Source organism: Daktulosphaira vitifoliae, unplaced genomic scaffold (genome assembly GCF_025091365.1).
Source record: "Daktulosphaira vitifoliae isolate Bord-2020 unplaced genomic scaffold, ASM2509136v1 Scaffold_1, whole genome shotgun sequence".
NCBI classification, from domain to species: Eukaryota; Metazoa; Arthropoda; class Insecta; order Hemiptera; family Phylloxeridae; genus Daktulosphaira; species Daktulosphaira vitifoliae.
Window position 1 is genome coordinate 53,370,235 of NW_026099572.1, and position 22,384 is coordinate 53,392,618.

The following is a 22,384-nucleotide window of genomic DNA, read 5'->3' on the forward strand; positions in this document are numbered from 1 at the left end:
GGGGGTCAACTTTGTTTTTTTAAATGGTAACACATATTTTTAATTTAATAAAATGTTTGAGTTTTTAATTTAATAGTAAATGGCATTTGAATTTTTAATATAACTTAATTCGTTTATTAGATATAAGCATTTAAAGTTTCAAATTTTTGAATTAATATACAGGTATAATACACAAGGGATTACAAATATAGGTAGCTTATTGGTTTTTTATAACATCGATATTAGCAGGTACACAGCATTGTTATTATCAATTGTAGTAAGGTACATTGTTATGAGTTTATAAATACACTAACTGACAATACAGAAAGTCTATCTATTGATAATCATAATTGATAATAAACAATCTGTGACTGAGACAGCAATGTCATAAAAATCTAATTAGCTACCTGTATTTACAATCCCATGTGTATTATACATGTATATTAACTCAAAATTTTGAAACTTTAAATATTTATATCTAATAAGCTAATAAAGTTATATTAAAAATTCAAATGCCATTTACTATTAAATTAAAAACTCAAACATTTTATTAAATTAAAAATATGTGTTACCATTTAAAAAAACAAAGTTGACCCCCTCCAAGGCATAAGGGATGAACTTAAAAAGTATTACATAGTTAAAAATTCAAGAATATTGTGTAACTAAAGATAATGAAAAAAAAAAATGTTTAAATTATTATTATTCTGCAAGTAATTGATTGGGTTATGATAAAAAAATCACCCTGTATGTATTAGGGTGGTCCTTAGTTATAGAAGAAAAATTTTTTTTTAAGAAATTCAGAGTCATGGGCTCAAAATTTTGTTAGATTCATTGAAAAAATGAAACTGGTAAAATTTGAGTACAATAAGTCAACCCTTTCACGTGCCTCAAAAGGACTGAAGTTTTTAAAAAATGGGGTGGATTTTCTTTTTTTGAGTGTAAGTTCTTTATTTTTGAAGTTAAACCAAAAACACAAAGAACAATTTTTATAGAACTAAATGTGAACAAAAAATAAGGTAATATATTATTTTTTTGTAAAATTAATATTTTTCCGTAAAAATAAGAAAAATCAGTTTCACTTAATTTTAAAAAAAAAATGAGTTTTCAGTTATATTTTTCCAGTGTCTTAAATTTTAATTGTACACAGGTATTGCACAAAAGTAATATTAATCACCGTGATATCTTCTATAAAAAAGGTTATTTGAGTTTTTTTCGAATTATGAATCCTTTCCAAATAAAAATTTAAAACAACTACGAAAACGTGTTTTTTTTTTTAATTTTTTTTGTATGCATGTTTTTTTGTTCATAAATTAACAAATTTTCTTAGTTATATTAAATAAAAAAAAAAATAAGAAACAATAAAATAATAATTGTTTATCACAATAATAGTTTTTCTAATTTGAATATTTTTAATTCAAAATTTCTCGACTACACCTGAGATACAGCTGGCGATATTGCTGAATCACCTAAAATAGTCCAAAGTAAAGATTATAATACAAATATAATAATTTAAAATTAAAAATTTTGCAGTATTATTATATAATTTCATACCTGTAATATTATTATAAATTGCTTTTGATATTTATCCCTTGTAAATTTGTCGTTGAATTCTGTCATTTACTATTTTTATCGAGGATAATATTTCTTTGGCTTTATTGTATTCATTATTTATTTCCCATGGGTAGGATTTTCGATAAAAATAGTAATAATTTTAAATTATTATATTTGTATTATAATCTTTACATTGGACTATTTTAGGTGATTGAACAATTTTTTGTTCACATTCAGTTCTATAAAAATTGTTCTTTGTGTTTTTGGCTAAACTTCAAAAATAAAGAGCTTACACTAAAAAAAAGAAAATCCACCCCATTTTTTAAGAACTTCAACCCTTTTGAGGCACGTGAAAGGGTTGACTTATTGTACTCAAATTTTACCAGTTTCATTTTTTCAATGAATCTAACGAAATTTTGAGCCCATGACTCTAAATTTATGAAGTTGAAAAATAAGGACCTCCCTAATATGTATATTGTTGTAAAACACTGTATTAAATCTCAAGCGTATAATAAATAAATAGGTACATGAAACTTACTTAATTGTTCGTGAATAATACGAAATATTAAACTATGTGTAACTCGTGTAATTAAAAAAAAATGAACGATTATTATAAAATCATCTAAAAATATCATCAACTATTTAATTAACCATTTATTTTAAAAACCTACAATTTTTTCTGTGTAAATAATGAAACATATTTCATGACAATAGTTAAACCTGTATTATATTTATAAAAGCATATTTTCATATTGACAAGGACTCCATAATTGATAATTTTTTTTCTTGTCTTGAACAATAATTATAATAAGAATAATTTATTTATTCGTATTTTTAACATTATCATAAATCGTTAAAGAAGTTTCTCTATTAAAATTAATTTAGTTTTTTCTTTGTGTAAACCCGTGTGTCACACATAAATAATATTATTTTTCTAAGTACACCTATGTGTAAACAGTCTCCTTTATATGCTAATTTATATTTAGTATGGAAATAAAATAAATTATTAATATAGCATATATAATTATAATTACAATATTATTAAAACACATTTTTGTGCGGCTATTTTTTTTCTTGGAATAAGAAACTTTTCGAAAATGAAAATAGCAGTAACGCTGAATATTCAAGTGTACTTTTATATATTATTCGCTATTTTGCAATCTGAAGGAACACATAATAAAAAAAAAAACGCTGATATAATATATAATTTACTACAAAAACTCGGATGGAAGAATATTAATGATGTCGAATATATTAAATATAGGAACGAAAACATTTATCCGGACAAAATATTTAATACACGTGTAACATTATACAATTGCGATAAATTCATACGGCAGGCAACAATATTCCTTGGATGTTCATACATTCATGATTTAGATGTGATGTTCTTTATACTTTTTAAGTTTCGTGAACATTGTTTTGAGCTACTAAAATCTGATATCATTCGTGCACACAAGTGTACAGTCGCACTTTTAGCAAAAATGATTGAAATTGTTCCAATGGCAAAAATTATGGAAGGAGCTTTAAATGCCATAGAACAATATCATAACAAGCCAATGAAACCACAAAATAGGATTCATTTTATTTTAAGCAACGTTTTAACACATTTAAAGAAAAATGAAAATTTAAAAAAATTGATTCCTTTGAATATTGATAAGGCTTCAATTAATGCAGCATTATTTAGAATTGAGGACATGCTATCCAAAAGTATTTTAGAACTTGAGGAAGATGTGAGATATTGTAAACTAATAACTTTAGATTTGTGTTCATTGTGGAAATTATGGAATACAGAATTCAACACATTAGAATTTCAAAGAAAATATCAAGAACTATTCATTTTTTTTAATGACCAAATTAATGATTTAATCGTAACGACAATTTGTAACAAGTATATAGAACTTGGATTTAAATTCGATTTGAATACAAGTCAAACATTTTTACCTACTCCACAACCCAATGACAATCAAAGTATAATTATTTAAACAATATGTTATTTAATAATAATTATTTTTTTATTAACATGTTTAGATATCACACAAAATTCAATAAATTTTATAGAGCATAACAATAACGTAAATGCAATGAAAAATATTCTACAAAAATGTAAAGTTTTGATTATATACTATTGTAGATATAATTTTAATTCATGGTGTGCTAAAGAACATTAAATATTTTTAGATATCGCACAGCACTCTTTAATAAATTTGATGCAACCTAACAATGAAGTAGATAAACATGAAGAGATTAAAAAAGAAGGTAATTATTTTATAATAGACTAGTGTACTTTTATTTAATTATAATATGTTATTAAAAAAACCCAGCACCGGGGAACGTGGCATAGTTGGGTCAAGTATGATATCTGACAATGATTAAAATCAATATTATAAAAAACGCTTCGATGCAAATCTTTAGATAATGTTTAATTCTAAGAAATTGGTAGATAATTACAAAAGCAACATCAACTATTTACTTAATTATATCCAGATTAGTAATTCTTAGATTCAAAAACATAATATAAAATTATATACTATATAATTGTTATATTGAATTGTTTTCAAATTATTATTGATATTGATTTTTAATACATTAAAAGTAATAATTTTCAACCTACTTTATTTCGTCCTTTAAAGTGAAAGTTTATAATAAAAAAAAAACGAATTTATTACCATAACTTTTAGCTCAATTTGCAAGTTTGAAATTGACATTATTAAATAGAAAAAATTGAAAATGTTAAGATTAATATGTAGTCAGCAAATTTTAAAAAATAGGTGAATTATTTCAAAAGCTACATGATCTGATATTTCCTTATTTATATCCTGATTAAGATAAAGTATGTCGAATGAAAGAAGGATATAAATATTATTTCTCATAAAAAAATTGTATTGATCCATACACTTTTCAATAAGTTATAGCATTATAAAGTTAAAAATGTAAAATACAAATTCGAGAATTTTTACACAAAAACAGCATTTAGTTACTATTTTCACCGTGAAGACAAAATAAAGTCTGAAATTTTTTTCTATAATAAAGTATATTACATTATCTTTAATTTAAGATATATATAAAAGTGTCAGACTTTTCGGAACACTTTCAAAAGTTAAGTTAAAAAAGTTAATTTTTTGTGAAAAAGTAGTCATTATAAATTCCCCCTGTGAGCAGGTTTGATTTAGTTATTTTTAAAAAAGTTACGGCAGTTTTTAGTAAAAAAAATTGAAAAAATTTCGAAAATTAGCCATTTTTAAATTTGTAATTTTTTTGGAGGTTTCCCTCATTTACGGGGAACGAGGGAAAGTGTTTAAATTTTTGAGGTTAATGTCTTCGACTAGATAAGATTTGTGATCTTTTGACGTATCGTTGAAAGAAATCAGTTCGGTGAGAGCTGAGAAAAAGTGGTACCAGACACAAAAAAAAACCATCATAGTAAAATTAATACCTTCTCAGCTTCGCATCGAAGCTAAAATAAAAAAATATAAAACTAAATCTCGCAATGTATACAAAAAAATTGAAGTATTCATAATTTTAAAAATTAATATTCCTTGAATTTGACTGAAAATTTATAAAAATATTTTAATTTCCTAGTAGGTATTAATATTCTGGAATAATAAGAGGCACGCACATGCAATACATAGAAATAAATAGAAACACAATTTCAAATCTATATGTCATATTTTCCTAAATAATTGTAAATGATTCTTCAGGAAATAATTAATAAGACTTTTAATACATTGATTATCTTGATTTTGTTCTTAATAATGGATTTATAAGAAGCAACTCGTTTTAATTTACGTGCAGATGGAAGAAAATGCCTAAGAAACAATCTCTCCTATCTAAATTGATCGATATAAAAGGTAGCTCTTGTAAATAATAATAAAGGGAAAAATTATTTGCTTCTTAAAAGCAACTCACATCTTTCAGAAGTAGAAAATTAGCTCGTTCCAAGCATATCTTCTAAACTGTGCCTGTTCTTTATAGGCCTGCGCTGTATGTATACCTTTGTTTGAAGATCATTGCGTATTATTTAATTTAATATAAATATTTCTTTAAACAAATATTCTCAAATGTACGAATTACATAAAAAATAAATTAACTTACCCATTTTTTTTTTTATTCACAAATGATAATTTTTGAGTTTGCAAAAGCTTTATCGCGGGATGAATGTATTAACTGGTCTACAAGTTATACGCGAATGCGACTTGACAATCGGCGTTACAATAATATCTATTATAGACATAAAAATGGAAATAATGGAAACGAGAACATTGAAGAATAAATCGTTGCTCAAAATCGGTAATGGGCGGATAATTGTATGAATGTAAATATAAGTATATTGTAAATGAATGCTGTCCAACACGTTTTCAGCCATTATTTATTCAAAAGCCGTAAAGTCCTTTCGGTGACGTTGAGTGCACTTACTCGTTCCGCCCCATCGCTCCGTCAACTCTTAACGCTATAATTCCGTTTTTTAGCCGCGACGGTTGACCATTGATCCCCCAGGTGTCCATTAGACGCTACAATATTTGCTTTTGCTACCTGTCAACTTGATATCATAGATCCCTTACGTCTAAATGTCCATTAAAAACCTAAAGGGCGTCATTACACGGATTTGTTTTTTTGGTAATTTATTCTTATATTCTTATATTGTGTATACATTATTATTATTGTTATTGTATTCTGCTAACATTTAGGTAACATTTTTCTTTGTTTACATGAATAATACACACACACACCCGCCGCAATCGAGCGATTTGTAATAAAACGAATAAAAGTGTTTTTATTCGACAATAATTACTTGACAGGGTGACTGGTGTTAAACCATTAGATACAGATATAAAAATAATATAATTGCAACGTAATTATTTGGCACTTAAAATCAGGTGGTGGTTTATTTGTCAATAATTCTATTATTTTGTAAAGTTTGAAAATCATATTCCTTTTTTTCTAATTAACGACCTTTCACAGCTAGGTGATTTATTTCTTACAATTATCTAAATAATATTATTCGATAATAAAATAATAAATACTATGATAAATTAATTTTTTTTATCTCTAGAAATGATCTTTGGTAAATAAATGAATACACTTCCACACATTTTCTTTGAAAAATAATATTCTTTAATTAATATAAAGATTATACAAAACCATATAAAATTTTGAAAGATGATAATAAGAGCAAGAATATTTTTTTCTAGTATGGTCTTAATTTAGTAAACCAAACAATAAGACTAATAATAATATATTTAAAATACTTAATTATGATTATGTTTAAAACAAAATTATGAATCGGATAAATGCGGAATACTAAAAAAAAAGGCCGACTACCCAGCACATATTTGGTGTTTACAAAAGTACTTTTTTAAATATATAGATTTTGTAAAACATAAATAAATAAGTATGTATAGGATTCCACCACAAAGCTTTAATTTATTTTATTTTATAAATATTCAATAAAAAAATGTCTATACAAATATAACTACTAAAATATAATTCTGAGTTGTGTATAAAGATTACAAATAATCGCTATTTCCATACGTGACCAAGATTATTAAATTAATTTTTTTAATTTCTTTGTCAATTCTTCTTTATAGCAGTTTTGCTGAAAAAAAATTACTATTGGTCAATATACTAAAGGCAATTTATATGAATACTTACTTTATGTATAATTAAATTTGAATATTCATTGAAATCTCGTAGAATATCAGTTACGATTTGTCGCAACTCACTCTCTTTCAATCTAAAAATGTCTATCTCATTTGCTATTTTTTTTATGGATTCATTAATATTTTTCATTTTTTTCAGCTTTTCGTCTAGTTCCCTATAAATTAAAGCATACATTAGTTTTTATTTAAAATATAAGATAAAATAGGTCTCACAGTTGTAGAGCTCCAATTTTATTATTTATCGAACATTTTTCATTTTCAATTTCAATACTTAAGACATTGATTTTGTGTAACATCTCGTTATGTTCATTATTCAGCATTTCAATGTTTTCTACCAGATTTTCATATTTTTCTCGATGATCGATTAAATTCTTAGTTAACTCATCAAATTCATTTTCTTTTTCTCTAAAAATTTATTTCAAACATTTTTAATGTGTTTAAATATATTTTCAAAATTGATGATATAATGTACATAAAAAAAATCAGATTTTAGCATTAATGAATGTGGTTTAAATCACACTCATTTCTTTAGTACATAATTTGCTTAATTTATTTAAAAGAAATAGATAAAAATATAATAAAAGTGTAATGTACCAAAAAAAAAAAATAATTTAGTTAATAGGCGACTATTTTGGTCTCTTTTACTTGAAATCAAAATTTAACTAAATGTACTAATGTTATGTTTATCCATAACAAAAATTTCAATACCTAATGAAAACTTTATATACTGAATAATTGATTCACTATGCGTCATGCGATAATTAGCTTGAAAATATGAAAGTAACTGGTCGATAACAACTTTTGAACCAGTAGTTGAAGAGTTATGAATATGTTTATACTTTGATGGTAAGGTAGCGCGGCAGAGTGATACGTCATGATAATAATAACATACTCATAAACCATTCCTCACCTACAATCTATATTTAAAATTGATAAAAACTCCCGTAATAGTGGTTGTTGACCAATCATATTTTTAGTTGAATCATTTTCTATTATGTGAACTAGTTTAATATATATGTTGCAGTTAAAAATAATTATGTTGGTACATATAATGTAGATAAGAGTTAGATCTAAATAATATTTAATTACACAAAATTCAATATAATAATACTAAAAGCAATATAAAAATGAAAAACTCTGATTTTTTTTTTATTAATTTAGAAGAATTCAGTGATCAATGATAAACAAACAGGCGCGTATACAATGAAGACTATGGAAGCAATGACTCACCTAAAATAAAAATTATTTTTAAAAAAGTTCTTTTTATGAAAAATATGTTATTACACAATAACCTCTCATTACGGTTGTTATCAGTTAAGCAATAAACTATATTATATGTCTAAACTTTCATATAAATGATAAAACTCACATAAACAGTAGTATTGGTTGTCCCATATATCAATAATGTAAGACAATAATAAATCATTGTCCAGAATTGAGTATTAATTTTAGAAGATAACATATAATAAATAATACAATTTAATTTAATAAAGAGATAATAATAAAGTTTCTGATACCTCTTGCATGTGTTTATAAAACTTAACAAAATATAATATAAAAAACCAGAATAGGATTAAATATCTCTGTGTGTATTCTCTCTTATTTTTCTCATTCCTTTCTCAGTATTATTTCAGTTTACTCTCGCAACTCATTGATATCACTTATCTAATTCATACGCAAGAATTGAACAGTCACACTTAAGTTTATTGCTTCAGGGCGGGCATGCTATCATACTACTCTAGGTTAACATAAGGTGACTCTACCCCACCTATCATTGATAACCGTTAGTACTCATGGCATTATTGATAATAAAGAACATAACAATTAATTACAATAATGTTTATATTAATAAATAAAGACCTCTATATTTTTCTATTACATTCATTATTCTCATGAACCCTCGTACTCATACCAAGAGAGTATTATTATTAAAAACGATAAGTAGTAATTCCAACCCAACTACTACTCGCTACTATATTTTTTTCCTTTTTTTTTTTAAATTACTATAAATAGCTATCACTTTTACATATATATTGAAATGACCTCTTCCAAAAATTTCTTCTAGATACGCGACTAAAAATCAATCATACTGTATATGTTTCCATTTAAAAAACTTAAATTAATACTATTTTAAAGAAAAGAGAGAAGAATAGTACACATTATTTTTTATAGGACATAAAATACTAATAAATCATGAATAGAAAAAACTATAATACGTTTAATATGTTTAAAGATACTGTGTCAAGCATCATTAACCAATCATTCTGTGTATAAAACGTACGTTATAAAAGCAATTTGTTGAGTTTGATCGAACAACAAACGATATCGACTTTCTTGAGCAACCAATTCTTGTTTCAATATCTTCAACGTTTGTTTTATTGCATTGATTTGGTTCAAAGTAGCTTTCTTTTTCTCTATGGTTTCCATCTTTGTTCTTTTTAGTTTTTCATGATCAGCTTTTAGCAAATCTGGAGTTTCGACTATTTGCTCGCGGAGTTTATTTATATCTTTTATTAACTAAAACGTAGACATAAAAACTATTTATATAAAAAATAGTTGAATTTTAATTGATTTCCTATTATTATCAGTATTAAATACGTATAATTAAAATTATATACCAATACGGATTTTTAAACCTAATCATAAATAATATTTTTAATATTATTTGAATAATAATTCTCTCCACTATTTTAAACAAGTGATATCACCAAAAATGAAACCAACTATTAGATATGACAAACATTAAAAATATATATTCAGAAACAAGAGTATTATAAGGGTTTTGTCTCTAAATAAATAATAATATATAATATTATATTTTATTTTATTTTTAAAATCTATATAATGACCTGCGCAAATTTTTCTTAAGAAGCAAAATATTTTTTTGAATATATTTGGTTTCACTGTCTATTCAATATGACCAGTTTTGGAGGGAGGGTAACTGGAATTTTCATCATAGGTGTAATTAGGTAGACAAGAAATACCTTGGAACTCATAGTTGACGAATTACTTCGCTTTAACACTAATACTTTACAATTACTAGAGTAACTTTATGTTTTATAATAATTCATAACTAAAAGATAGTGATACTAATAAGATATTAATAAGAGGGTACTATCAAACTATTTTTTGCATTTTTAGTTACATATGTATTACTATTTATGAGTTATAAAATATTGTTTATATTTATCTGTTATGTCTTATAGTGGTGATAATATTATTTTTTTTAATAGCAACATACATATTTAACTAGCTAATAAATTAGAAAATTATGTAATTAAAAAAATGACTGGTAGATAATAACTTCTGGACCAGTATTTCAGAAGTCTATAACAATTTGATGCTTTGGCGGAAGAAGAAATTTCTAGTGATACAAAGAGCAGTATCTTACCTTCAGTCAATACGAGTATTTTAAGAAAAATTAAGTTGCTAGTGCTAAAAAAAAATCCTGTAAAGTACTTGAAAAATTGTTTTTAGATAATAATTAGTGAAGGTGGAAATAAAAAAAAATGACATAAATTGACTTTAGTAAATCAATTTTTTGCCATAATACCGCAATTACAATACAATAGTACCAAAGAAATTTTTTATACTAACACTATTTTTTTGTTCAATGAAATATTTGTTACTTTTTTCAATTGATTCTTGTTCTTGCTTCACATCATCCATCTCTTTTGAAGCATGTTCTTTGAGCAGTAAAAATTGCTTCAATTCTGCTTTACTTTCAATTAGATCCTCAGTTAGCTAAAAAAATCACTTTTTTCTTAAAAAAACGTATTTTAAAAAAGCATTTTTTATTACATTATTTATTTCTTCACTATACTTTTTAAATAATAACTTCTTATGATTTATAGAACTTTTCAATAACTCTTTTTGTTTCTTTAAATTATATTCTATAATCTTCAAATTTCTGACTCTTTTCATTTTTTCATCTGTTTGACTAATTTTTTCATCGCTATACTTGATAAAATTTATCATTGTTTGTAATAATTTATAAGTTCTCTTGGGATCTAAAATTACACAAATATCATAATACGGCGCATCAAAAACATATACAACATTTTATTTTTAATCGCTCTAACATATTTATTTTGGTCCATTCAGTAAAAACTAAATAAATATTTTATTTCAATTAATAATAATCCCATTACGATCTGGAGCTCAGCAAAAACCTCAGCGTCAAGACATTCAAATTTTAGAATAATTACAAAAGCCCCTGGGTATGTTTAAAATACTTTCTTTTATAAATTAATTCAATTTTCACATAATATGATTCGGGCGTCGTATGAGAGGGACGCCTCCGTTATCCCTAAAGTGCCCTAGGGCGCCAAAAAAATTTGAACACATTTTTTTTTTTTTTTTATGCGTTTTGTTTAAAAATATATTAAATTTTAAATATGAGTGTCAAATATATGATTTCCAAAGAGCAACAATGATAGTTATCTCGGCAATCAATATAATATGATCTTATCGCCATTTTTTACATGTCATCTAATAAAATCTTTCATTCTTGGTTTTATAAAATATAATAACAATAACAATAGTATTGTAGTTAATGACAATAGATTGAATTTATGCTAAAATCATTTTAAAATGCTTTTTAAATGAACATTTCAATAATATTCTTACCTCTTTTATTGTGAAAGCATTCATGAAATTTTGGCGTAAACATTTATTTTTCAAAATTATTTGGCAAATTTATAAAGTTAATTATTTTTAGTCTCTGTCTAATAATTAAAAATATTCTGAATAGTACCTGTTCAAGGGAATATCAGAGGGTTATGATACTTCCCTTCAATACACCACTGCTTTTTAGTTACTTTATCTGTGACACTGACTCATTTTACTATTCATGTCTTAATTTATATTATTTTCCTAATTATTTAGATTACTTATCATTTGAATTTTCATTAATCATAAATAGAATTTAATATTAAGTGTTACTATACAATTATAAAAATAAAAAAGTAAGAACTTTTCTTCTTAACACATAAAAACAATGTCAAATGTTTAACCAATAAAACTCACTTGGATCACAAATATCATTTAAACCAAAATCATCGACACCTAATTTTGTAAACATAAATCTTAACGCTTCACACATCTGCACTATTGGTACTGTTTCGTTGTACATTTCAATGTATGTTAGATTTAAAAAAGCTGGAATCTTAATAAAAAAAAGTTGTAGGAAATATTTAGTATAATAAAACATTTTAAATAGACGTATAATATAAAAATTCATTGCAATACATAAACTATTGCCCAAAACTAAGATAGATGTGCCTTATGATCAACAAAATGTTTTGAACATTTTAATTCATAACGCAGTTTATGAAATACTAAATTACTATAATTAGTTATATTTTAATTAATATAATATATTATTGTTTAAAAAAATGATACTAATCCAAAAAAGAGACAAGTATTTACTGTCATTTAAGTATTAGTTAATCTGACAAGTACAAATACGATCACAAAATAATAAAATTAACATTTTATATGACTTACGTCTGTCAGGTTCATCACATTGCAAAAAAATTCTCTGAACACATCTGTGTAAAATTGCGTTACAAAAGTTTGAGACGGTTCTTGTAAGTCTTTAATAGATGCATTGAATTCAGGCATATAATTGTTTATTTCCTTTATTAAGTTACTATACTCCAAGTATGCAGTTGATCTACCACATGGAGTTTTACTGGCAGTCATCAAATGATTGTTCATGTTAATAAAAAAAAAATTAATTAAAAATAAATATAAAATTTATTAACAGACAACTTGCATATTCTACATCAACAAATAGAAAATGGTATTGTGCAACGGTTTACGTGGAATGTTGTTTACTGTAATAGCGATGTTATGATCGGTGTTGGGAAAAAAAAAATTTTTTCCTAATTTTAGGTAGAAGATATTCAGAGCTTATTGGATGAATTGATACCAAACAAACAACTCGATTCATATCTATGAACAATAAACTATATTACAATCGTCAACTTATCTATATAATAATTCAAAAAAATTGATGACCTCAATTTTTTCTAATAATAATCAAATTCTCATTAAATATATATTTAATTATAAATAATATTAGTCACAAGTGGTCAAATCTAACTACACGATTAAATCTACTATTTAATAATAAAATACATACGATAAATAAAGTTATTTCCAGGTATCAAAATAATTGTTTTCATAATATATACTTCTAGATGACTGCGTTTATTCATTCAGTTAGATCGAAAACAAAAAATGTTTAGAATTGTTAAGTTAACCTTTAAAAGCATTTTCTTAAAGTTTTGAGAAAGCTTTAAAAACGCCCGAAGGTCATACATTACAATATTTACACATGACAACAAATATCAAAACAATTTTTATGTAATCTCTATAAAGAGTTTGACGCTAATTTCAGATTTTTTTTTTCACGTTCCATTGAGATAATTAGTAATTAATTGATAATTACACTGTAAAATCATCACTAAAAATACAAAACAAAAATATATTTTTAACTTTCCTAAAATTATGTTTCAATAGTTTTCAGAATTTGAGACTACTAAATTTTACCGATTTTTTGGATCTTTAAAGTTAAGTTTGAGTGTCATTTTTCATAAAAAAAAATCTACACTTTCAAATATAACTAAATATTTATTAATATTTCAGTTAAACTTACAATTATGAAACTTAAGCTGATAAATAGAAAACTTAATAAATATTAATTTTATGTTTTTTGAGTAAAAATATAGTGAAATAATTGCTGTTAATGCAAAAAGTACGGGAAAATCTTAACAAATACTATTTTTTTATATACTTTTCCAGTAATGTTCGATAGGAAAAATCTGATGCCAGTTTCGGTATCGGCATTAAAATTCCAGATAGAAATCATGTAAAAATTGTGTAACAAGAAAATGACTATTATTCTGTAATGTCACTATAAATGTATTGCACCATCATTATAAACGTACTTATCAATATATTTCATAAAATGTTGATAGAGTTGCCTATATTCTACTCCTTAACTTTGAACATAATATGCGTTAACAGTACATGTCCACATGTTTTCTTATAACAACATGAGGCGTACAGTAAATTGTTTTTCATGTAATACAAAATACAGCTATAATATATATATTTTTTTTTTTATTACTACGAAATATAATACATGATCATATGTTTATACATAGTTTAATACAGTATAATTATTCTAAAACATAATATATTACGAGGTTTATGTACAAGCAAACATAGTTTAGATTAATTAATTTATTTCAGTTATGGAAAAATTAATAAATAAAAACAGACTGTTGGGTAGTAATTCTAAAAGTACATTTTTTCTTTACAAGTATACAAAATATACACAATTATGAGCATATAATATATGCATATAAGCTTTGTATTATAACGCTTCTAAAATGAAATAATAAAATAAAGACATGTAGAACAGAAGAAAAAAGTACAAATTGTATACAAGATAATAATATATCATGATGACTAGACGGCACTATAGGGTGAAACATTAATATTTGCCAAAAAATTACTAGCTGAAAGTTATATTGTCTCTAAAACACATAAAAGTCTTCAAAAAAAATAAAATTCATAACAAGAGAGCTATTCAAATTTACAAGCAACCGTAACTGGATATAACATATATATTTTTAATTTACACATAAAAAAAAATATTAAATTTGTCCTTAAAAAATGTTGATTTGATCACCCTAAATATAACTTATAGATAACAAAATAACACTAATATATATCATGTTAAAAAGTATCATTATTATATACAGCTAATCTCATTTTCTTGTGCATTCATGTTAAGTGAAATGCCAATGTAATTTAGCATATATGTTTAAGAAGCCATCAGTTTGTTGTTGGTGTGACCATTTAGTAGATGTTGGTAGTTGTGAGCACTGACTGGAGTCTGAGGAGGTGGGAAACTGAAACCACTTAATTGGGGATGATGATGTAAGCCCCCTGTCGATCCGGAAAAAATAAAATGTTCTGCTGCGGCGGCTGCAGCCACTGCTGCCGATTCGTAATGCTCTGGTTTTACTTCTGTTATTGGCATAGGATGTTTGTTTACTAAAAAAATGTATCACACAATTATACTTTTTTTAAAAAATCACAAAAAAATAATATTTTTTTTTACTGCAGAGTTAAGAATAATAATTAGATAAGAAAATAATTGAAGTAATTTAACTTTAATGAAAAATTTCACTCTAAGATTATAATGCCGCCATAAATACCAGTAAAAACCTGTTTTTTATTTTAATATAAAAAGTTCTCGTATATTTAGTATAAAAATTATGAAAAGAAGGGCTCTTCTGTATTATAAAAAATGGAATAATCTGGCGATTGTTACAGTCTTCAGCTATTTTATTTAAAATAGACAACATTACTTAATAGTTCGATAGCGTCAATAGGTCTGTCCGCGGCAGAGGAGCTGGTAGATGCCGAAGATGAAGACTGCTTTTTTGGTTTCCGTTTTCTCGTCTGTATACCATCTTTTCTCATTGTAAGTGGCCTATTAACACCATGAAGTTTATAATATAAACCACAAGCGTTGCACACCGGCTCGCCATCATTGTTTCTCCTCCATAAAGTGGTCATTCGAGTACCGCAATTAGTGCAAGATAAACCCAAACGTCTACTTGATGCCTAAAAATTATTTTTTGTAATTAATCACATGCTGTAACACAGTTGCACAACTATCAAGAAGATTACGTCCTAAGTTGAATTATTTACACTGTGGTGATGATTTTTTTTTTCATTTGCATACATAGAACAGGAAAAACATCATTGTTGTTTTTATCTTTTTTAACATTAAATGTTTTACTAGTGCAAAACATTTTGTACGAGGCCTCGCAGTTTAATCATGTAATATACTCATCGGAGTTGATATCACCAACTTTGATGAGTATAACCGCTTTTGTGAGTTGAATTGATAACAATTTAAGTGTACTACTTACAGTTTCGAATGCGACTAAACGCTTGGCAGGTTTTACTAAAGGCCTGTTCATGCCATTCATCTTATGGTATAAGCCACAGGCATTGCAAAGATAGTGGCCAGTTCCATCACGGCGCCACAGAGGCGTAGATATGGCACCACAGTTGACACATTCTCGGCCGTCTCCAATCTGCAATTCCATGCCCGTATCTGAAACACGTTTTGTTGGTAAATATCGTAATACTTGGAAAGTGGCGCTGTTTTTGAATTTTTTTTGGTTAGTAAAACTAATTAAAAGCAACCCAGTAGACAAGAACAATGTTTGCCTACATAATTCATAAGAAAATAAAAAAGAGGAGATATCACTTCTTTTTAAACCTCGTGGCGCCACAGATAAATGATATTTCAGTGTACAAAGCAGCCAGTTAATGGACTTGGGACTAATTGATCGTGTATGGTCCCTAGGTTTGAGTAATTTGTCATGTACCACCGAGTGAACAGAGGGTTTGGGGGGAATATTAGTGCATTATACCTACTAACGCACACCAACTGACAAACTCGATCCGTACTAAAATGGAACCGGTCTTCAATACATAACCGTTACCACTACTTGTACGGTAGTCGATCGGTTATCGTTAAGGTGCACATCGCAACGACCAGTGACACGTTGGCTAAGCACTTCACCAAAATTAATATAATCCACAATGACGTCACAAATGATTTTTAAATAAATCATTGCCATGGGAATTTTATCCATTAGAATCTCATTATCAATAGATAAAAATCTATTTATGTAAAAAAAGAACATAAACAAACAAATCAGATTATTTTAAATTGATTAAATCTAAATTCAATTAAATCATTTTTTATTTATTTACAGGAGTTTTAATCTGCATTGAAATACAAAACAAAAATACAGCTCAATAAGACTTGTCTAATCGAATTAGAATGACCAAAAAATTTAGCATCGATATTTTCAGATCCTGATAGAATTGATTTTAGTGAAATAGTCACATTAAATAAATTTTTTTGAATCAAAACAAACCTGCTTACCTCGAGTCACCACCAAGCGGTTGAACAATATTGACATATTTAATAGTTATCCATCCGAATCGTAAAAAAAGTTACTTGACAAAAATATGTCTTGCTACAAAAGTAATTACTAACAAATGTACTAGTTAACTCACAGCTCGACGGTAACGAAGCAAATGAAGAAATTCTGTAATCTGATGCTTATATTTTTTCAAAAAAAAAAAACCGGATGCTATCTAAAGGGTGCATAATAGAAGTTGTCTGATAAAACAGAGATAAAAAACGTCGATAAACAAACAGGCGTTTACGGTTATTATCTAGGCGTTGTAAACTGTTATGTCGTTCATATAACAAAATTTTAAATGGTAAATGATCGTTCTTCGTACATATATTCTGAATTTATTACTTACTCAGACCGTCTGCCCTTATTTTTTTACGGTAATGAACCAACAGACCAGGTATAACAATGAGTTCACGCGATGTTGCCGATTGATAATTCTTAGGGGCATAACATTTGTGTTAGTCTGACTGCGGTTTGTCACACGTGCGAAGGTTTTAATGATTTATTGCTATTCAATAGCCCATTAATCGTTGTTGTTGTAAATGTTTTATGAGCCACTCGTGAGTACGACTTTAGGTTATGCTAACACACTAAGTGTAAGTGATCATAAACTATTGTTTTTATAAAGGGTTGAGGTAATAAAAAAGAACAAGAGTTTCTTCGACTTATGCGGTAAAAACTACGAATATCAATTGAAGAATACTTTTCAGTACTTTATGTAAAATACTTATAATTTTAATGAAAACAAAAAAAATTTTAAATTTACTCTTGGTGGAACAGACCTAATAATATAATTTTTGATACAATTGTCATTTCACAGTAATTTTTTAATTCTTACACTACGTTAAAAGCAAATCTTTTTCTTATTTGTTTTTGACAAAATAAATAATATTTTCAACATTTCAAAATAGCCATTTCTTAGATCTTTTACTAATTATAATAATAATTAATAATTATATAGCTAACTTACAACAGTTATTGTTTTTAATAATTTTTAATAAATAGAAAGAGCATACAAAGTATGGGAGGGAGCATCAACTCGTACTGATGTATATTTATGATGCACACTCCGCCCACACTCACTCAGTGTATGAAAATACTTGTAACTCAATAAATACTTGTCTTAAAGTTATTATTAAATCTTTAACAAGATTTTTACAAGAAAAGCTCTATACAATGACTATTTAGAAATGTTTCAAAAGTTAAAATTGTGGATTTTATTATTAAAAACAAATAATGAAACAGTTGCTTTTAACATAACCTCAGAATTTAAAAATTGTTTAAAAAAAAATTATTGCTAAATGATAGTTATACTATAAGAATAGTCAGTTAAATGTATTCCACTCGGGAAATATAAAATTTAAATAGAATGTAAACTTAATATGGTTCAAACAATTATCTGCGTTTGAAAATTAAGCCATTTTTAAATACGTTTACAAGTATTACAAGTGTAGTTTGCAGAAATATTATCATAAAAACTAACTTATTACATTGTAATAAAATTTTAAAGAATTATTTTATAACATACCGTCGAAACAAATGACAGGATTTTTAAAATGTTTACAAATAAATTAAGGAGAAATATTATTCGACCAATGCCTAAATTTCTAAATTAAAGAATAAAAATTAATTTAGAATACACATTTATCAATTGTCTCATAGGATTATTATTTCTGAGAGCAAACGAATTTTTAACATCTAATTACGTGGTTCAATGATAGGTTATATCACGTAAAAATTTATTTAAAAAAATCGTTTTATAGATAAAAGGATTTTGTCGTCAATGATAGAACTTACTTAAGTCAACACTAAAAATAATTGTCCATAATTTTGTTTATTAAACAAAAAAAATAATAATTATATTTCGATTTATTGTCTACAATTTTTGAATACTACATAACATATAAACGTTCAAGTTATCATGTATCAGAAAAGAATAAAAATTAAATCATGATAAAATCAATATGATTATAATGCCATATGATCAAACATCAAAAATGTAAAAAAAATGTACGCCAGTTAACAGATTATCTCAATAGACATATAATTTAATAACATTTATCACTAATCATAAAACAGACCAAGATAAATTGTTTTTAACCACGTTTTCTAATTTAAGTTGAACATAGTTATGAAAAAACATTTAATTCTCATTAATTTCGAGCTTCAATTATAACACCGATTTGTTTTGTCAGTTCAAAATGATTCTGATTGTAAAACAAAATTATATAAATTTATCTATTATGTATGATCTATAACGAAATACCATAAATCATGTGTTCAAGATCAATTTTTTTTTATTTAAAAGAAAAATATTATTTTATTATGGTACCATACAGTTTGACTCAAATATTAAAAGAGATAATAACACTTAATTTCGCTTTTATCTGCTGAAATAATTTATTTAATCACACGAAAATACATAGATATCATGAAGGCCCCTGACAAAATCGTTTAATAATAATTGAAGGGCTAACTAAAATAAAAAGATGGCGCAATATTATCTAATTTTAAGTGATAGTTAACAAATTATTAATTTTCTATATAACATAATCGAATTTGTATTATTATGTTTTAAAATACATGACAATGCTGCAGATTATTTTTTCTGGTACACGGAAAAAATAAATGGTTAATATAGTAACAACTTTAATAAAAACAACAGTTGGAATAATTAAATAAATATCATTCGAATAATCAAATACCATTTATTCAGTTATTCCAACTGTCTTAATTGCAGTTGTCACTATATTAACCGCTTATATTATTATTCTAACCGTGTTTATTTTCAGGTCATGACTTAATTTTTAAAAGAATTTTGAGCGAAAAAAAATGATCATGTAATAAAAAAATTTATTTTAATTATTCAAAAAAAAAAATACTAATTATGCGCCTGATTGAAAAGTTTTTAAATCATAATTGTATACTGACTTCTATATTTGTATATTTATAGAATATAATAATAGAATTAAAATTTAAATAATAATGTTAACATAATACATAAACATAATTATAGAAATTTTACAAATACAATGGAACCTATTTTACCTGTGTTTTTTGCTGAAAGCTAATATGCAAATTCATCTTGCAATCTGGATGATATTTTAGATTAATTAACAAAAAAAAAGATTATTATACTTTTAAATTTTCGGGTGTAATAATATAAAAAATGAGAAGGAGTGTAGTCCATACTTGGACCTTCACTCCAATTTTTATTTTTATAATCATGTGGTAGAGAATTAATACAAGAGTCACATATTTTAAATTATTAATGAAACTTTTGTATTAATAAATATTACTAATATAATATTGAATTTGAAATCCTTTTCTTTTATTGCATAGGACTTTTAACTTCAATTGCTTCCAAAAGTGGAGCTTTTTTTTTTTTTGTAGCAAATCAATTGATTCTAAAAACGCAATATGTTACATAGAGAAATGAGGATTTCAAACAGATATATGGACTACTTTTTAGTTATCATTGCAACCTTGTCTAATATTAAAGTACTAATGATTTAACATGTACCATAATGATGCGTTTGAAATGCAGGATTTGGCCACATCATTGATGCACTCTGGTAGAACGGCGTGCAAGATGATGACACGCCGCTGGTCGTGATGTTTTGCTGATGACTGCTGTTGACCGGCGAGCCGGAGGTAACGACTGTCGCATGGTAAGAACTCTGATGATGACCCACCGATGTGTTCTGCCACGAGTGTCCAACCGATGCCGGTACCGTAACCGGTGGAGGAGCTGGTGGGGGTGGGGCCGAATATTGGTGACTCAAACCAAACATACTGGGTTTTGCTGAAGGTACATACACTAAACGGTCGTGATGGTAACGTCGGTGATAGTTGTTTTCTGAAAACAAAAACGATATACAATAATTGTATTGACTTTTTATGTTTTAATTTTTTAACATCAATTACTATAAAACAAAAATTAAAACATGTTATATTAAAGCCTTTCGAGTCTACAGCGTAGAGAAGTAGTCACACTACGGTTTCTATCGGTTTATTTAAAAATGATAGCCAAAACAGTTATCTCAGTTATAATAAATAAGATTAGAAATCATTACGGTTAGATCAGATGATATCATAAGTTGGCATTTATATTAGCACACCCATTCGAAGCTATCATATTTCACGAGTAATTTATAAATATAATTTAGTTTAAACAGCTTAATCATTCAAACGATAAATACCAAATATATTGCCGTAAAATTATTAAACAAACAAATTATATTGATCAAATTACTACTTAGGTTTACGTCCGATCAGATTTCATTAACAAATCGTAACATTATCTATTTCATAACAAATCAAATCATATATAATCCATAACAGATCAAACATTCCAAAAACAGCCGTCGTTAATCTATCACTTTGAAATAACAATTCACAAAATGTACTCAAAATAATATTTTCTAGTCATTTTTTGAAATCTTTTTTTTGAAAATTTGCAATTTTCTGTTAATACACTTCATGAATTTATGACATTTGTTAGATTAATTCCAATAATTATTATTTCAGTCAGTATACGTGGCAAGTTGATAAATAGTTGTATTGTTACAATTTATATACAAATAGCTAATCTAATCTGCGATAACAATTTCAAATACAAGACTAAATGAAATATATTTACTTGTTAAAATGCGTTTATATAAATTAGGGAAAATCAAACGAGTCACTTAAAAATCATTTTTCTCTTCACAATCGGTACTTACCTGGAAAATCGATCTATGTATGACGAGATTATAATCCACTTCCAAAAAAAGAGTTACACAGGAATCTATGCCAAAGATAATGGCACTATCGAACACCGATAAACTCGTCGATTACACTAACTTAATAAATAATCAACAACTAGATAGCAATACACCGATGTTGTCGTGTCTCGGATAAACGCACAGTAACATCCAACTGTTTAAATCGCAGTTACTTGCTACATATGATCAAATCATTCAATAATAAGTTATAGCAATAGCCCTCTAAAAAAAAACTAAATGGCCGAGTCAAAGTTCATGTGTAATTTTATCAAATCTCTGTATCCATTTAATTTATTGTTTTAATCATCTTTATCTCGGTTTGATTTTCGTGCAATTGGTATGAGAATCGATAAATCTTTTTTTTTTAGTACAGCGGCCGTTGTCTAAATATTGACAG

At 26.1% G+C, this 22,384-nt stretch overlaps 4 protein-coding genes across 13 annotated transcripts in view; 1 reads left to right on the forward strand and 3 right to left on the reverse strand.

Moving 5' to 3' along the window:
- Positions 1-6,071, reverse strand: part of LOC126904930 (nuclear hormone receptor family member nhr-67) — a 13,511-nt gene extending 7,440 nt beyond the window's left edge. For 2 of the 3 annotated variants that reach the window (XM_050684338.1, XM_050684342.1), the window contains exon 1: positions 5,626-6,071. In XM_050684338.1, coding sequence (XP_050540295.1) covers positions 5,626-5,629 — 4 coding nt within the window. In that variant the 5' untranslated portion in view covers positions 5,630-6,071. Of the gene's footprint in view, positions 1-2,068; positions 2,092-5,625 lie in introns of those variants that run through there. The other variant, XM_050684348.1, reaches the window with a different exon arrangement.
- On the forward strand, positions 2,563-17,188 carry LOC126904885 (uncharacterized). 4 transcript variants are annotated; one of them, XM_050684230.1, is made up of 4 exons: positions 2,563-3,501; positions 3,562-3,636; positions 3,712-3,789; positions 17,009-17,188. In XM_050684230.1, exons 1-4 carry the CDS (start codon positions 2,628-2,630, stop codon positions 17,053-17,055), a joined length of 1,074 nt encoding a protein of 357 aa, XP_050540187.1. In that variant the 5' UTR covers positions 2,563-2,627; the 3' UTR covers positions 17,056-17,188. The 4 variants fall into 4 exon arrangements, with proteins under 4 accessions (XP_050540187.1, XP_050540217.1, XP_050540195.1 ...); XM_050684260.1 differs by lacking the exon at positions 17,009-17,188 and adding an exon at positions 8,355-8,706; XM_050684238.1 differs by lacking the exon at positions 17,009-17,188 and adding an exon at positions 5,113-5,190.
- On the reverse strand, positions 6,697-13,038 carry LOC126904842 (uncharacterized). The gene is made up of 8 exons (XM_050684139.1): positions 12,699-13,038; positions 12,219-12,357; positions 10,992-11,200; positions 10,788-10,934; positions 9,472-9,707; positions 7,404-7,595; positions 7,183-7,345; positions 6,697-7,126 (listed from the first exon to the last, which is right to left on the reverse strand). The coding sequence occupies exons 1-8, from the start codon at positions 12,909-12,911 to the stop codon at positions 7,076-7,078; spliced, it is 1,350 nt and encodes a 449-aa protein (XP_050540096.1). The 5' UTR covers positions 12,912-13,038; the 3' UTR covers positions 6,697-7,075.
- The window catches only part of LOC126904896 (GATA-binding factor A-like), a 20,335-nt gene continuing 12,509 nt past the window's right edge, over positions 14,559-22,384 (reverse strand). For 4 of the 5 annotated variants that reach the window (XM_050684287.1, XM_050684306.1, XM_050684276.1 and 1 more), the window contains 4 exons: positions 20,745-21,080; positions 16,151-16,338; positions 15,581-15,839; positions 14,559-15,263 (listed from right to left, as the gene is read on the reverse strand). In XM_050684287.1, coding sequence (XP_050540244.1) covers positions 15,031-15,263; positions 15,581-15,839; positions 16,151-16,338; positions 20,745-21,080 — 1,016 coding nt within the window. In that variant the 3' untranslated portion in view covers positions 14,559-15,030. Of the gene's footprint in view, positions 15,264-15,580; positions 15,840-16,150; positions 16,339-20,744; positions 21,081-21,945; positions 22,340-22,384 lie in introns of those variants that run through there. The other variant, XM_050684313.1, reaches the window with a different exon arrangement.